General features: G+C 39.5%; 1 protein-coding gene across 1 annotated transcript in view; it reads right to left on the bottom strand.

Moving 5' to 3' along the window:
- Positions 1-17,628, bottom strand: part of LOC112047441 (transcriptional repressor p66-alpha) — a 25,557-nt gene extending 7,929 nt beyond the window's left edge. The window contains exons 1-14 of the mRNA XM_052888820.1: positions 17,500-17,628; positions 17,135-17,184; positions 16,102-16,183; positions 14,017-14,149; positions 10,583-10,740; positions 7,886-8,026; positions 6,963-7,073; positions 5,759-5,863; positions 4,925-5,011; positions 3,481-3,579; positions 2,920-3,038; positions 2,004-2,187; positions 961-1,152; positions 305-393 (exon numbers count right to left, since the gene is read on the bottom strand). Of these exons, the coding sequence (XP_052744780.1) occupies positions 305-393; positions 961-1,152; positions 2,004-2,187; positions 2,920-3,038; positions 3,481-3,579; positions 4,925-5,011; positions 5,759-5,863; positions 6,963-7,073; positions 7,886-8,026; positions 10,583-10,740; positions 14,017-14,149; positions 16,102-16,183; positions 17,135-17,172 (1,538 nt within the window). The 5' untranslated portion in view covers positions 17,173-17,184; positions 17,500-17,628. The remainder of the gene's footprint in view (positions 1-304; positions 394-960; positions 1,153-2,003; positions 2,188-2,919; positions 3,039-3,480; positions 3,580-4,924; positions 5,012-5,758; positions 5,864-6,962; positions 7,074-7,885; positions 8,027-10,582; positions 10,741-14,016; positions 14,150-16,101; positions 16,184-17,134; positions 17,185-17,499) is intronic.

The raw sequence follows: 17,628 nt of genomic DNA, 5'->3' as shown, positions 1-17,628 counted from the left end.
TTTTTAACGGCATAATTGTGAACTAACAAGTTGCGAAGTAAAGCAAGTCCGACACGAGAGATGGCGCTTTTAACCGCTACTCATTTATAAGTTTCCCATTCATGAATTGTTTTATTATTGAAAGAAGTTTTACTTCAGTCATGTAGTCTAAAGCAAACTCTCATTTTTTTTTAAATAATATTGGCCATATCTTTTAAATATGACCAATATTCGTCGGATAAGTCGGATAAGACTGTATTAGGAGCGGGCGGGGCATTCAGCTCCCATTTAACCACTAAGCTATTGAGGCTTATAGTTCAGTTACCTGTTAGCGGGGGGTGCAGGCTTGGCGGCGGGGGGCGCGGGCGGGGTGGGCGCGGCGCTGCTGCGTGACGTGGAGCGAGATAGCGTCATCTGAACATAGACATAAGACAACCGCATATTCATAGACAGTCAAATCAAGCTTCTCCATCTTTTATACATTATGTTATAACCCTGCACATATATGTACTTCCAGTCTTTCAGTTGTGTGCATTTTAAGAAATTAAATATATATATATATATATATATATATATATATATGTCTCATGCATATGTCTCAAATGGTGAAGGAAAAACATCGTGAGGAAACCTGCATACCAGAGATTTTTCTTAATTCTCTGCATGTGTGAAGTCTGCCAATTGTCGCATTGGGCCAGCATGGTGGACTATAGGCCTAATCCCTCTCATTCTGAGAGGAGACTCGGGCTCAGCAGTGAGCCGAATATGGGTTGATAATGATGATTATATATGCCCTTATGGGCCTACCACAGACTGCATGAGTGGCGGTGGGAAGTAGCAAGGGAATTAGAATTAGCGCCACGTCTACGGGATTTGTTTCGAGGCGCGGAGTATATATATATTTTACAAAATGGCGACCGCAGCGACGTAGTTCTAGTTTTTACCACCAGGTCAGAAAAGCGACTATCGGGACTGTGTTACCTGTGGCGGGCGGTGGTGGTGCGCATGCGCAGGCGGCGGCGCGGGCGCGGCAGGCGGAGCGGGCGCGGGCGCGGGGGCGGGCGCGGCGGCGGCAGCGGGCGGCGGCGAGGGCGCGGCCAGGCGGCGCTCGATTTCTTGCTCTTGCTGCAGGGCGCGCACGAACGCCGTCTTGAGGCGCGCCGTGTGCTCCGCCTTGTTTAGCAAATTATTATTTAAGCAATTTCATACAATTTTACATACTGTGAATACACATTTTATTATACGTCCAGTTTAGGCATAGCTATCGTGTTTTGTCATGCTGTCAGTTTAATAAAATTTCTTGACGCGCGCTTTTATCTTATACACCAATCTCATACACACATGAGGTTGGTGAATATCTTACGAAAAATATAATCTGGCGTTGCGTGCTGCCATCTACAGACAAAGTGAAACAGTGTTTGTTATCATAAACTACCAGTTGTTGGCGTTTTTAAAGAACTTTAAAACAATCCCTATTTGTGTTGCGACGAAGTTATGCCTGAGGCTCATAGATGGCGTTTTGTTTATTATTTTTGATTGAAGTTTTACTTCAGTCGTCTGGTCTACAGCACACTTGTATTTTAGTAATTCGTTGCGAATTTGGTGTGACAGATTATAGTAATGTTTTATGAAGACCATTTAATGTTATGGTATAGAATTGTGCAGTGCTAGCTCACCTTGAGCGCGCGCTTCACGTTGCCGGACACGCACAGCTCGCACAGGCGGCGCGCGTGCGGCGCGGGCGGCGCGCAAGTGAACGTGGCGTCCTGGCGACGGGAGGGCGCGCGCTCCCAGCGCCACACCGGCGTGAAGTGCTGTGTAGAGCTGTGTGTGGTGCAGTGCTAGCTCACCTTGAGCGCGCGCTTCACGTTGCCGGACACGCACAGCTCGCACAGGCGGCGCGCGTGCGGCGCGGGCGGCGCGCAAGTGAACGTGGCGTCCTGGCGACGGGAGGGCGCGCGCTCCCAGCGCCACACCGGCGTGAAGTGCTGTGTAGAGCTGTGTGTGGTGCAGTGCTAGCTCACCTTGAGCGCGCGCTTCACGTTGCCGGACACGCACAGCTCGCACAGGCGGCGCGCGTGCGGCGCGGGCGGCGCGCAAGTGAACGTGGCGTCCTGGCGACGGGCGGGCGCGCGCTCCCAGCGCCACACCGGCGTGAAGTCGCTGCCGCACTGCGCGCACACCGCCGGCACGCTCGAGCGGGGCATGCTGCTGAGACATTCACTATATAGAACTACTCGCTAACGAGATAACCATTCAGTTACAGAGTGTTTGCCTACGCCGCTTAGCAGAAATTGTCCGTCTAAATGACAATTCAACAACGCTACAACTAACTAAAATCGTAAACTTTTGCCGTGCGGCAACAAGTCGCATGCAACGAGTGACTAAAATCGACCTTGTAAACTGTAAATGGTCGCAAAGGCAATCGCCTTCTACATGTGTGTTTTAGGCTGTGCTGTTTAATTTATAAAATACTATTCAAAAGGTATCTGATTGTTTTAGGCTTATGTATCAAATTTATAATATAGGAGCAGGCGTAAAATGACTAGCGATTTATACCCTCATTCTTATATTAGCTTCACTTGTAACTATGTATGTAAGAAAATCAAATCTTCTAATCTTAATTTGACCGACTTCCCGGTTTTCGATTAGGATGAAATTTTGCAGACGCTCTGAGTTCTAATGACGTATTGTCATCAGAACTCAGAGTGGCTGTTTGAAATTCACCTCCATGATATGGATATCAAATTAAAGGGTTTGCTGTCAGGAATACGAAAAAATAGTGACTTAAATCCAATTTTTATCCAAAAGCGTGTTTTTTAGTTTTTAATCTGTTTAAAGTTGTTAATTTGTTTGTTGATATAATATTCTTCATCGAGTTTGGCTTTAGTATAGACGGCGCTATTATTAGTACACGAAGACAGTAAGAACTTGGCTCACCGATCCTCGTTGGTGAGGTAGTCGACCACGTGCTCCAGCCCGACCAGGTACACGAAGTCCGTGTTGCTCGGCGACGGGATGAAGTTCATCTCCGGCGGAGGGGGCTTGGGTGGGGGGATCTGTACATCAAAGTCTACGTTGTTTTTGGGCTATAAGACACGTAACAAGTAGGCAAGAACAACAACTCTTAGAGAGCCATAGGGATGCACCTATGGCTCAGACCAATTATAGAAGGACCTGTATCGCACTCATAGTCACGAACAAAATTGTCTGTCATTTTCTGAGGAAAACGAGCTTAGATTTTGTATATATCTTATACTAAACTAGAAGATTTTGCCCGTTTATTTACACAATTCAATTACACAAAAGGGTATTTTTACGGAGCTCTTTAACCGACGAACACGATTACAACTATTTAACATCGATTCTATAGAGACAGTTTTTATAATCGCATTAGATCGTTGATCATATACTTTGACAGAAAAGTAATGTCTAGTGAGGCAGGTCCTATACAATAATTGGTCTGAGACCTATGGCTATATGAGTAAAGTGAACAATGACCTGCAGCAATGTCTTCTCGAGCTGTTTGCGCAGCGCCATCTTGGCGGCGGCCTGGCGCTGTGCCGGCGTCTGCGTGTCTTCTGAACTGCGGGAGCTGGCCTGTGGGGCACAGAAAACCCTTAACATAAGGCCCTTTACATGTTCAAGCCTTAATATATGAGTACATGTTAGAGGGGCTAGACTGAGAGCTTATCGATACTAGACTACAAGCCCTTGAACAAAAATTACATGTGAGGCTTGTAGTCTCGTCACCAGTGGCGAGCACTTTATAAATGCGAAATGCACTGGCTACCCTCACTCAGTAGAAACTTATGAGAAGGAATTTTCAATTTTATACAATTTGTAGATACATAGAGCACTAACTAAAAATATTGTGGATGCCACTTTACGGAAGCCGCCTGTCAGACTTTTGTCGTCACCATTCCTAGACTTATTGTACAGGAAGATTGGTCATATTTAAAAAATCAAGATAGACGTTTTTATTTGGTATTCTCCACAAAAGCCTTAGCCTCTCCTAAGCCTACGTATACGTATATATATGACGTATAGGCGTCATTGATTTCTCTCTCTTATGACTAAAGACCACTATTTTGGTTTTTATTAACAACATTAAAATAGACACCAAATCAATTTACAAATGTCATCTAAGTGTATGATATTCACCAGTAGGCACCGGATGACATTAATTTGTTACATAGAATCTCAATTTCGTATTATGTCAACCAGTATAGTCAAAAATAATGAATTGGCCTGCTGGTTTTGTTGGTTTTCGCGCAGAATAGGAGAACAAATAAATTATTATGTATATTGTCTGTAATTAACTTCTTATAATTAATATTTATTTTTATTTCCAAAATTTGTCTAAAATAGTAAAGTTGTTCCGATTGAGCTGAAAAGTATGATGATAAAAGTTACGTCATTCTACTCCAATGTCGGAATCTCAAAGATATATCAATCTGAAAGATGGCAGCTCCTTTATTAGACTGTACTCGTATAAAAGACTGAAATAAGTTTTTACGACTAATTAAGGAATATGTCATATAAAAAAATATATTTGATTGATACTCTTAAAAAATATTATATTAAGAAATCGACATCACATTGTTATACTCACGGCATCGCTTGTGCTACTGGTGACGGACGAGTTGTCCTGAGCAGGCTTGCAATTCAAAATATCGTGCTTTTTAAACAACACCATTGCCATGGAAACACGCCAAAACATACTTGTCTACAAGCGAAGGATTCTAAGACTGGGGTTCAAAAAAAGAATCCTGAGCATCGCGAGGGGTTCAAGGACGGAAACAATGCTGTATTTCACATTTTAAATAGTTACTTTGCCTGCTTATCACAAAAATGATTTCTGCCAGCTGCAGAGCAAATGAGATGAAACATATTTAACAATGATTTACTAACTTAGACAAATAACTATTGATATTGAGCTCACCTGCTTGGGAGCGGCGTGGTTGGTGGGCGGCGGCGCCGGAGTTATTGTGACTGAAGGGGTGATGCTGGCACCGCCTCCGGACATCGTCTGCACAGAACATGTTTCATTACAATCATTGTTATAATATACTTACACATTAAGCCACTGGAATGTCACTCAAAAAGTTCAAAGTGTTTATTAAACGGAAGCTTTTAGTAAAGTCTTATTATAGTGTCAATGAGTATTTAAATGACAAAAAAGCTTGGTGTTTAACTGTATTATACGACTGTGTGCTTAGTTTTAAATAAGTATGTAAAATGGTGATAAATAAAAAAAAATAAACCTTGGCTGAGTTTGTTGTGGGCTCTTCTCTTACCAAGGCGCGTTTGGAACCCTCGAACTTTAATTTTAAGTTTTCGAATAAATATTATCACCATTATCTTAAGTTAAATTTAAATTGAAACGTCAGGTAATGATATTAAAATTAAGATAATGGTGATATAATCATTCGAAAACTTAAAATTAAAGTTACGAGGGTTCCAAACGCGCCTTGGTCCGAGAAGAGCCCACAACAAACTCAGCCAAGGTTTATTTTTATTTATTTATCACCATTTTACAAACTTATTTAAAACTAAGCACACAGTCGTATAATACAGTTTAACACCAAGAAGGCTATAGGCTAATTTTATCCCTGCATTCTTACGGGAACAAGAACCACGCGGGTGAAACCGCGCGGCATCTACTAGTTTAAGAATAAATTTAAAGTGGACGTCCGTTAGTTTTAGGAATATATTTAAAGTAGACATCCGTTAGTGGGATAAATGAAGTGTACAAAAGTGATGAAGTGCAAGTGACCTGCGTGCGGTAGGAGCCGGGCGTGAGCGTGGCGCCGCCGGGCAAGCTGGCCGTGCGGCGCGCCGCGTTGCCCGCGCCGAGCGCTCCCGCGACGCTGCTGCTGCGCTGTGGGGCAGTGGACAACAAACGTAACAAGTCCTTTTTTTTAATGTTTTTTATTTTATACAAGTTAGCCCTTGAAGAAGAAGAAGAAGAAATACTTTATTGCACACAAAAATACAATTATAAATTAAAACGATAATTTAAACTTAGCATGGTCGAGCGCCGCCACGTCCGTCATGGTGGAAACCTTTTACAGTCTTATTTATTTAAACAGTAAATAATTAAATCCCAATCACATGAAAATCTGATTCTAATATTATCGCAATAATTAACGTAGATTTTGCTATCCGTTCAAATAACTCACTCGGCGACATATACGTAAATATGATATTAAAACAAACATATGTATTACATAATATATTACAACTAAAAAATATATATAATATATACTACATAAATGATGCTTACAGCAGCAGCTTACTTCCCAAGTCCGACGTCCGTAAAAAAGGATTTTTTCAAAAACTGCATTTCGTAACTTATAGTCCGGAAGCTTAGTTTGCGTTTATGACAGGTGGGCGATGTAATATGAGAGAGAGATAAAAAAAGCGAGGCAATGGGGATGATGACTAGGTTTGATTATATTCATTTTTATGTAAATACGGTCAATGTTAACTAATTTATACATAAAAAGTAAAGATTGTCTGGACATTTGCAAACTAAATAAGATTATAAAATCTTGAAAATCTTTTATGGTAATTTGATGAAAACTCATACAGTTTTAGCTTCCTTACATTAAATGTGATATTTTTTAATACATGAACTATAAACATAAACGCACAAATAACAAAGATATTAGTAATTATGTTTGAACGCCCATACAAATCTAACGATCATTGTGACCTACGACGTCATTAAATCATACCATTTTGTATGGGGCGTTTTTCATTTATCCCCAGCAGCGTCGCAAATCAGACCCTTTAAATCCCTGTAGCTCTGAAAGTCATGGTCACAGATACCCTGTTACTTTTACAAAATTGCTTTACTATTAGCATATTCCTCATTAAAAAAACTGTCATCATCCCTATTGTAATTAAATGTTTGTCTCTCAAAAACGCAGTTTCTGAGCGGCCAGACTTTAATGCACCCTGTACAATACACTAACCTTAGCGTGCTGGTGCGCGGGCGGCGGCGCCGGCGTGACGGTGACGCCGGGCGGCACCACGCAGCCGCTGCCCGCTAGCGCCGTGCCCGCTGCGGACGCCGCGCTCGCGTCCTTCACAATATCACATAATTTTAATACAGTAAGCCTTAGTTTCCTCTAGTTATAAAGCCTGCTCTTCACTCACAGCATTCGCACCGTAAACACCATTCAAAGTTCACGCTTCGCTCCGTTCTACGATTGGTGTCAATATTTTGTCGCTTCAAAGGATTGCGCCTATACTAAAGCCATACTGAAGAAGTAGTTTACCAACAAACAAATTAAAAATGAGGGTATAAATTGCTAGTCATTTCACACCTAATAATAATTATAATTAAGATGTGCTTAAATTAATGAAAATAAATTTGATTAACAAGCTTAAAACAATTAAATATAGTTTACATATTATGAATAACATATTATAAAGAACAATATATAATTTAGAATAAAAAAGTTATGAAATGTCATGCATTTTCTACCCTCATTTCTACTTTGTTTGTTAGTAAACAGTACTCATCGTGTATGTCTTTAGTATAATTAGCGATAAACGAAAGCGAGCGCATCCATATATCCCATTTGTCTGAACACTGCTGGAGTGTTGACCGGAATGGATGACAGTATTTTTGATGTTTGAAAAATACAGAATTTTTCTTTAATCCTTAACTTTTATTAATTAATATTGTTATATTTCAGACCCTTATCACATGTACTATGCGATATTAATATCGTTTATGTAAAATTTGATATGAGTAGTTATTACAAAATTAGTATCTATGATGAAAAAAGTTTAAATGATTGAAAGGATGGAAAGTTTATAAAGTAACGTTTTGTATGGTATGCACGAATTAGTATTGTCATATAATTTAGGCCACAAATGTGTACAATACCTTGGCGGGCGGCAGAGTGGCGGCCTGCTGCGACTGTCGCAGCTTCCTCAACAGCACCAGCCTCGTCTCCTCCGCGCGCAGCTTCTCCCGCAGCGCACGCAGGCTGCGCTCGCGCTCCCATATCTCGGCACTCGACAGCTCCTAATGTCCGAAGCACAACATTATGGGGATTCATCATAATATCAGGGGGACATCATAACATTAAGGGGATTCATCAAAATATCAGGGGGACATCATAACATTAAGGGGATTCATCATAATATCAGGGGAACATCATAACATTAAGGGGATTCATCATAATATCAGGGGGACATCATAACATTAAGGGGATTTATCATATACATAACCATCACCAGCACAACTGTTGCAACTGCCTTGTTGCATCAGAGGTTGTATTTAACATATGTGGTTTCGGATCACAAAGTGCTGGGTTACAATCGTGGGTCAGGCTATAAGAGATGAGGTTGTCATTCGTCTAAGAAATTATTACAGTTAAATTCTATATAAGAGTTGGGAAATTGGTGGTGTTAACCCCGTGCCTAGGAGAACAAGTTAGGCCGTCGGTCAATATCATTAACACTTAACTTTTTTTTTTATTCTTTACAAGATAGCCCTTGTCTACAATCTCACCTGATGGTAAGTGATGATCCAATCTAAAATGAAAGCGGGCTAACTTGTTATGAGGAAGATGAAATCCACACCCCTTCAGTTTCTACACGACATTGTACCAGAACGCTAAATCGTTTGGAGGTACGTCTTTGAGGGTAGGATAAAAGGGTAACATGCCACAGCCGAAGCCTCCCATTAGCCAGACCTGGATCAATTAAGAAAACCTCAATCGTCCCAGCCAGGGATTGAACACAGGACCTCCGTCTTGTAAATCTATCGCGCATACCACTGCGCTACGGAGGCCGTCGAAAAACTCTAAGAGTTGGGAAGTTGGTGGTGAGAATGTTAAGCCATTAATATCTGATGGTGGTCATTAATTAATTTAACACACCACCCTAAGCCCGCCAACCGACATTGGACCATTATGGTGGGCCTAAGCAGCATATCCCCTCTCTCTAAGGAGGGAGGATATTCCTGGCATTGTAGTGGACCATTAAAATAAGCTGATAATGATCATAATTATCAGCTTTATTTTATCCACGGCAATATATTATTAAAAAACAATATAATATCCAAACAAAATAAACATTAAGTTAAGTGTGTCCCTAAAGACAATAGTCTTCGAAAAGTGCGTGTTGCTAGTAATGACCTATGGTTCCGAGACTTGGTCGCTAACTATGGTCCTCATAAGAAGGCTCAGAGTCACACAGCGGGCGATGGAACGAGCTATGGTAGGAGTATCTCTGCGTGATCGAATCGGAAATGAGGAGATCCGCAGAAGAACTAAAGTCACCGACATAGCTCAACGTGTCGCGAAGCTGAAGTGGCAATGGGCGGGGCACATAGTTAGAAGAGCCGATGGACGTTGGGGTCCCTAAGTGCTGGAATGGCGACCCCGCACTAGTAAGCGCAGTGTTGGTCGACCCCCCACCAGGTGGAGTGACGACTTTAAGCGAGTCGCAGGAATTCGCTGGGTGCAGGTGGCTCAGTATCGTGATGTTTGGAAGTCCCTATAAAAGGCCTATGTCCAGCAGTGGACGTCCATCGGCTGATATGATAATGATGATGATAAGGATTAAATTACAATAAATCACAAGATAGTACAAGGAAAAATTAATTTGAAAATAATTAGTAACTTTAATAGCAACAATGTACTTGATGATTCTTGTACTGGAATCACAACCAAACTTATAACATCAAAATAGAAACAATAGACAATGTTTCCCTAAACACAGGATGAACATGTACCTATGGAAGATCAAAATTTCATATGCGAATACATAAAACATAAAAACTCGTACTCTGAGCATAAAGGTTTTTTATCAATGTATCTTATTCCAACTCGCTAGAGCGTCGATATTTTGCAAGTCAATGAAAGATTCTTATTCCTTACTACGTAAGACTGTCTATTTCATAGACTGCTGATAAATTTATAAAGACCTTCTAAAGTTATTCAAACAGAAACGGTTTTGAACAATATTTTTAGCCCATAACATTGGTTTATTTATAGTATACACACACTTCCGATATATTATAATATACCGAAAAATAACACGTTAAATTGTAATCAGTATTTTCAGTTCACCATATGTCAATATATTATAATATCACAAGTGAGATTATAAACTTACGTATTTTACAATTTAACGGTAACGTGGCTTCGATTCCGAGGGCATAGGTTCAAATCCGGTCTGGGGCATGCACCTCTAACTTTTCAGTTATGTACATTTTAAGAAATTAAATATCACATGTCTCAAATGGTGTAGGAAAAACATCGTGAGGAATTTTCTTTATACTTCACATATGTGTGTGTCTGCCGATTCACATTGGGCTAGCGTTGTGGACTATCTAATAAACCATCCATTTTTGAGTCAATTCCTTGTTTTAGTCAAAAAAGAAGCAGAGTGTATTTCTCAATATTTGAAGTCTTCAAAAAAATATTTGTAAGCCAGTATAAGGGAGATATGCAACCATGTGTTGGTTGCATATCTCCCTTGCTTCGTCCATTCTCACCAATTTTTTCAGATAATTTCAATCTAGGGTACTCTTGACTTGTTCAAAACCATGTTTCAATGTATAAGTTCTTACCCTATGTCCTGGTATCGGCAATGGTGGCTCATTCTCATCATCAGAGTCCTCTTCGTCCAGCGGGTCGCGCGGTGACTCCACTGCCGGTAGTACAGTCGGCACTGCACTGGCTGTTATGGAGACATTCACTGCGCCGGCGTTGAGTTTACTGCTCACATCTAAATATATATAACTCAAAGGTGAGTAACTGACAAAGTGATCTATCAACGCCTAAACAGCCGTTTAGGTTGGTAGTAAGGTAAGTTAGGGGTTATGGAAGAAGTGCACATAAGTGGAAGCGAACATTGACCGGGTCCGCTATTGAATATAATATTTTGAAATTGGGGTTGAAAGGTGACATCGATTTTAACGCGGACGAAGTCGCGGGCGTCCGCTGGTCTATTATAAAAACAAAAATTCCACCTCTTAGTATTTCACAAGATCCCAACGTAACACCTGAAACCTACCAAATTCTTTTCAGAATATTCAAAAAAAAACAACACTCAACAAAGTTACAACACAATTGCAAAAAGGTTCGAGAGGAAGCCAAAAAAGTGAAAACTCCGGAATAATTGCCCATGATCCTTTGTGAATTGTTCACGTGAATTCAAACTTTGCGTAAGATTGAAGGAAAACATTTTCAAGTAACTCATGAAACTGAAATGAAAATAATATAATATAAAATATACAAACACAATAAACAAGGAAGAAACAATAATAAACAAAGAGTAAAGTTTGTGCTGTTGTAGGAGGTAATCTCTAGATCTACTGAACCAATTTTGAAAATTCTTTTACCACTAGATAGCCACGGTATTTTTGAATGTCACAGGCTATTATATCCCCATATTTTCACGGAAACTGAAACTACGCGGGTGAAACCGCGGGGCATCGGCTAGTAAATATATAATGTAAGAAAACACAAAATTGTGCCAGTGTGCACTCAGTGGAGTCACTAAATTCGGATCACTTTTTGCAGTGATTTTTAGGTATGTAACACAACATCACTACATAGTATAAAACAAAGTCGCTTTCTCTGTCCCTATATCCCTATATACATATATATAGGGATATAGGGACAGACGGCCGCGTGGCGTAGTGGGTAGTGACCCTGCTTTCTGCATCCACGGCCGTGGGTTCGATTCCCACAACTGGAAAATATTCGTGTGATGAACATGGGCTTTTTCCAGTGTCTGTGTGTATTTATACATTACTAGCGGACGCCCGCGACTTCGTCCGCGTAAAAATTGATGTAAACTTCTCTACCTCTACCTTACCCTGCTCGTAAACCTACCCAACCCTACCCTACCCTACCCTACCCCTACCTTACTCCTACCCTACCGCTAACGCTAACCCTTCCCTCCCCCCACCTTACCCTACCCTAACCCTACCCGTAACCTATCCATACCCTATCCTACCCTACTCCTAATCTACCCCTACCCTACCCCTACCTTACTCCTACCCTACCGCTAACCCTAACCCTTCCCTACACCTACCTTATCCCTACCCTAACCCTACCCTACCCGTACCCTACCCCTACCCCTACCCTACCCCTATCCTACTCCTCCCCTACCCTATACGTTCCATATCCTTCCCCTACCTCTACCTTGCCCCTACCCTACACTACTCCTACCTTATCCGTACCCTACCCTACCCTACACTTTCCCTAAATTATCCCTACCCTACCTCTATCCTACCCCTTCCCTACCTCTATCCTATCCCTACCCTCAACAAAATTGGTCCAGCCTTTTGTGCGTGGTGCAATGACCAAAAGACTATAATTTCCCAAGCGACTTCTATGCTAATACTATAAAGAGGTATAGTTTGTGTGGTTGTCAGGGGTAATCTCTGGATCTACTGGACCGATTTGGAAAATTCTTTTACCAATAGAAAGCTACATTATTTGCGAGTGTCATAGGCTATGTTTGGTCCTCATATTCATACGGGAACGGGAACCACGTAATTGAAACCGCGGGGCGTCATATAGCGGCATTTCTGCGACTTTCAGAAGTTTTGTATTATCTCCGAAACTATATAACTAATTAACATACTGTAAAGGGCAAATCTTATCTCTATAATATCCTTGTGATTATTAAATAATTTATTTTGATAAGGATTTAAGTTTAGTTGTGTAAATAATGACGTAAACCTTAGTTTAAAATTTAAATAATTTATTAAAGTACTAAAGGTACTATATCTGCTAAAATATAAAAGATAGATATATGGTGTCGCGGACTTTTTTGTAGAACTTTTAAAGGTTCAAAAAGCCTCCATACATTTATTTCAGTTATACGCAATGGTTGAGGCAGCGCATGCGAATAAGTAAGTTTTTCGGTCTGACCTGTAAGAGAAAACCCGCGATATCTCAGTAGTTATATATGATAGAAATATAAAATATAGCCTATAGCACTCCCCGATAACGTAGCATTCTACTGGTGAAAGAATTTTTAAAATCGGTCCAGTAGTTCCGAAGATTACCCAATTTCAAAAAATTGTTACAAACTTACAAACTTACAAACTTTACCTCTTTATAATATTAGTATAGATATAGATATAAGTATTTATGTGTAGTATATAAATGTATATGAATATTATAACATCAACTATCTTAGTACCCATAGCACAAGCTACTCTGCATGCTTACTTTGGGGCTAGATAGTGATGTGTATTGTTTAAGTATATTTATTTATTTATTATTTATATATGCAAATCTTTAAAACTACACAGATGCAGTTTTTTTTAATAGATAGATATAACTAGCGACCCGCCCCGGCTTTGCACGGGTGCAATTCTGATGCTAAATATACTACAGAAAAACTGTGAATGTTGTACATAAAAACATAGCGACCCATTCCGGCTTCGCACGGGTACAACTAATATTATAAAAGCGAAAGTTTGTGTGTAAGCTTAAGCGTTTTGGCTGAAATTAGGAATGGAAATAGTTTTGGAAAGGAAATTTCACTTTGGAATAACACATAGGCGACTTTTCATCGAAAAAGCCGTGATAACCCAGTGGATATGACCTCTGCCTCCAATTCCGGAGGGTGTAGGTTAGACTCTGGTCCGGGGCATGCACCTCCAACTTTGCAGTTGTGTGCATTTTAAGAAATGAAATATCACGTGTCTCAAATTGTGAGGAAACCTGCATACCAGAGTTTTTTTAATTCTCTGCGTGTGTGAAGTCTGCCAATCCGCATCGGGCCAGAGTGGTAGACTATTGGCCTAACCCCTCTCATTCTGAGAGGAGACTCGAGCTCAGCAGTGAGCCGAATATGGGTTGATAATGATGATAATGATGATGACATTTCATCCCGGAAAAATCCATGGTTCCTGTGGGAAAACTGAATTCCACTGAACTGAAGTCGCGGACGTCCGCTAGCCTATTGTGTAAAATAATTATTTGTAGTAGTAAATGAGTAAATATGTAAGTTTTGAATGTATCCTCAGACAATAGTTACCAGTGAATGGTGCGGGCGCAGGCAACAAGGGCTTTCGGTGCGGCGGCGCGGCGGGCAGCAGCACTATGTCGGGGCTCTCTGCGTAGCTGCGTTGTTCAGAGCGAGGGCGGAGCACGCGCTTCCCACTAGCGCCCTGTTTGAATAAACAGAGTGCAATCTTGTGTATGAGCCGTGATAGCCCAGGGCATGCACCTCCAACTTTCCAATTGTGTGCATTTTAAGAAATTATGACACATGTCTCAAACGGTGAAGGATAAACATCATGAGGAAACCTGCATACCAGAGAATTTTCTCAAATCTCTGTGTGAAGTCTGCCAATAAGCTTGGTGGACTATAGGCCTAACTCCACTCATTCTGAGAGGAGACTCGAGCTCAGCAGTGAGCCAAATATGGTTGAAGTGACTGTGACTGTGTATCATATAATGTTAGAGGCCAAAGAAATTACATGTGATTTTTTTGTTGTTGCTCCTTAACACATTAATGGATGATGTGTACATTCATCCATTAATGACATCGCAAGAAGCAGCATGTACATAGGCAGTTCGCGCGACGTCAATAATTAATGACACCTTGCAGCAATCATAAAATAAACACTTTGTATGAACATCACAAGAAAAAGAGGCAAGAAGAGGCAAGAAGAAGAAGAAGAAAAAGAGGAGGAAAAAAGAAAAAGAGGCAGACCAATTAGTGGATGGAAAGACGATCTGATTGCCTTTGAAGGGACATACTAGACCCAATCAGCAATGGAAAGGACACAATGGAAGAGGAAGGGGGAGGCCTTTGCCCAGCAGTGGGATGAAATTTAACTGTAAAGCATGTAATGAATATTATGTAATTTAGATTGTAAAGGCTTAAATAAATTTTAGTATGTAAATGCGAAAGGTATCATTCATTACAAAATCTCAAAAATCACTTGATGTACAAAGATGAAATTTGGCACGGAGGAGTGAATGTGTGTTGCTAGTTATTAGTTATGGATCTGAGATTTGTTCACTAGCTATGGGCCTCATAAGAAGGCTCAGAGCCACTAAGCAAATAAAAATTTAATATTGCAAATAAATATTAACAAATCTCAGTTGATCCAGATTTATCTTGATTCAGTTCTTTTCAGGATTTTATATATATATCTCCTACATAATATATCTTCCCCGTTTTCTTTCGTCTTACTCCTTTTTGTGCCTTTACTGCACTTGGTCACAATGTGTTGGCCATTGTGTGTACTAAATATATGCCCCATACACATCATTATCATATCAGCCAATGGACATCCACTGCAGGACATAGGCCTTTTGTACTTTTTGTACTAGGGACTTATAATATATCACAGTAAATATAAATGTTAATTAGATAAACATGTCAACTTACTCTGTCAATCTTTTGTAGGATTGCATGAGGAAAACAAATATTGATCAATTAATATTAACACTAGTATATTAGTACACTGATATACATATATGAAAATGAATAATGTAAATATAAAAAAAAAAAATTTTTTTGAACAAGGCAAGCAGTAGCATCTACTATTTAAAATGTAAACAACATTAGTTTTAATTGTTGAAAATAAATTATTTGGTTTTGTTTTTCATTTTTTTGCACAGCTTAAGTTCATCATCATCATCATCATATCAGCCGATGGACGTCCACTGCAGGACATAGGCCTTTTGTAAGGACTTCCAAACATCACGATACTGAGCCACCTGCATCCAGCGAATCCCTGCGACTCGCTTGATGTCGTCAGTCCACCTGGTAGGGGGTCGGCCAACACTGCGCTTACTAGTGCGGGGTCGCCATTCTAGCACTTTGGGACCCCAACGTCCATCGGCTCTACGAACTATTTGCCCCGCCCATTGCCACTTCAGCTTCGCAACTCGTTGAGCTATGTCGGTGACTTTGGTTCTTCTGCGTATCTCCTCATTTCTGCTGAGGTCATTGAGCATGGTAATAAGGTCATCCAGAGTCTGTGCCATGATGACTACATCATCATGACATTGATGAGGATGTTGTAGTCATCATGGCAGAGCTTAAGTTAATCTGAAATAAAAAAATTCTTTCCTTATTTCTTAATGCACAGTTAAAATTACTCACATGAGGTGGAGGCTGGGCAGGTGTGATGGTCAAACCACTGGCAGTCAAAGCCCTTAGTTCACTCAGCTCAGGAGGCAGGGATCTGTTGGAAAACATTACATATTTACTGAATTCAGAGATTTTAAAAGATCTTATCAACAATTTTTATTAGCCTCAATAGCTCAGTGGTAAAGGGGGCAGACACATCACCAAAGAGTGGTGGTTCAATCCTCGCCTGCTGGTCTATTGTTGTACCCACTCCTAGCACAGTCTTTTCCGATTAGCTGGAGGGAATCAAGAATATTGGTCATATTTAAAAGATATAACAAATATTCTATATAAAAATATAACTTGTAACTTAAGTAATTAATTGATGGAAATTAAGTAGATTATTTTTATTCAAGCACAAGTCAACCCCTGTGGTTTCACCTGTATAGTTCTTACTCCTGTGGAGATGGGATAAAATATACCCCATGTTACTGTAAGATATCCCATGTCACTAGCTGATAATGTAGCTCTTCATTGGTGAGAGAAATTTTAAAATCAGCAGAACCCAAAAACAAACAAATAAACATATCTTTTTGTATGTATAATATTAAAGTAGATTAATTCAAGAGGTTGTTTTGGAGGGAAAGAAAAATGTTTTAAAAAAGAGCATAGAGCCTTATAATTAAAAAAAATATATGTATAAATATATCATGATATAAAATATATTGCCAGAGTGAGGGTTAAACAAAAGAAATATATGTTATGTTCCCAAGAGATTTAAAAAAACGTATACATGCAGGCGCGGCCAGGAGCAAAAGCTAGTATTTAAATAGCTAAATAAATATTATCTTTAAATACTGTTCCAATTTATATACAATTTTAAATTTGACCTCAATTACGTGTAAAATTATTAAATAAACACTGTTTAATGATTAATTTAAAGCAAGTTTTCCAGTCCAATTAATTCATTGTAATACATTTACGAAATAGAGAATAATAATACTACGTTAAAATTCGTGAATTGTATCTACAAATAGTAAACATAGATTAGTGGTTTTAATCTTACCTTACACTAAGATCCACTGCAGAGTCATCTACATCCATTGTACCTTATCACTGCACAAATAATAATTAGCCAAAATTATACAACCACAAAAAAAATCGATACAACTTATTGGTTGTTTCTTAAGACTATAAATTTGCAACTATTCTAAAACAACTGGTATGTAAGAATTTTCTAACAGATAGTTCTTGGGAAACATTTATTTATTTATTTATATTATGAAGCTTTAAATTAATAATTAATATTATTATAAAATATAAATCCAGTGACAGACGATTGACAATGGCTGGAGTGACAACAATTACAATAAATTTAACTTATCCACCATTGTACTACTTCCAAAAATACGTTGCGGTATATCTAATTACCTCCTGTATTAATATGAAATTCACTAATTTCTCGTTTCTTTGTAAAATAAAGTAAATCATTCAATTTTTGTAATAAACACGACAGGTCGTCGACAGGTTATAGACAATATAAAAGTTACAGATAAAATT

The sequence above is a fragment of the Bicyclus anynana genome, chromosome 2, assembly GCF_947172395.1.
Source record: "Bicyclus anynana chromosome 2, ilBicAnyn1.1, whole genome shotgun sequence".
NCBI lineage: Eukaryota > Metazoa > Arthropoda > Insecta > Lepidoptera > Nymphalidae > Bicyclus > Bicyclus anynana.
The sequence above is the reverse complement of the archived record's forward strand: the minus strand, read 5'-3'. Positions and strand labels throughout refer to the sequence as shown.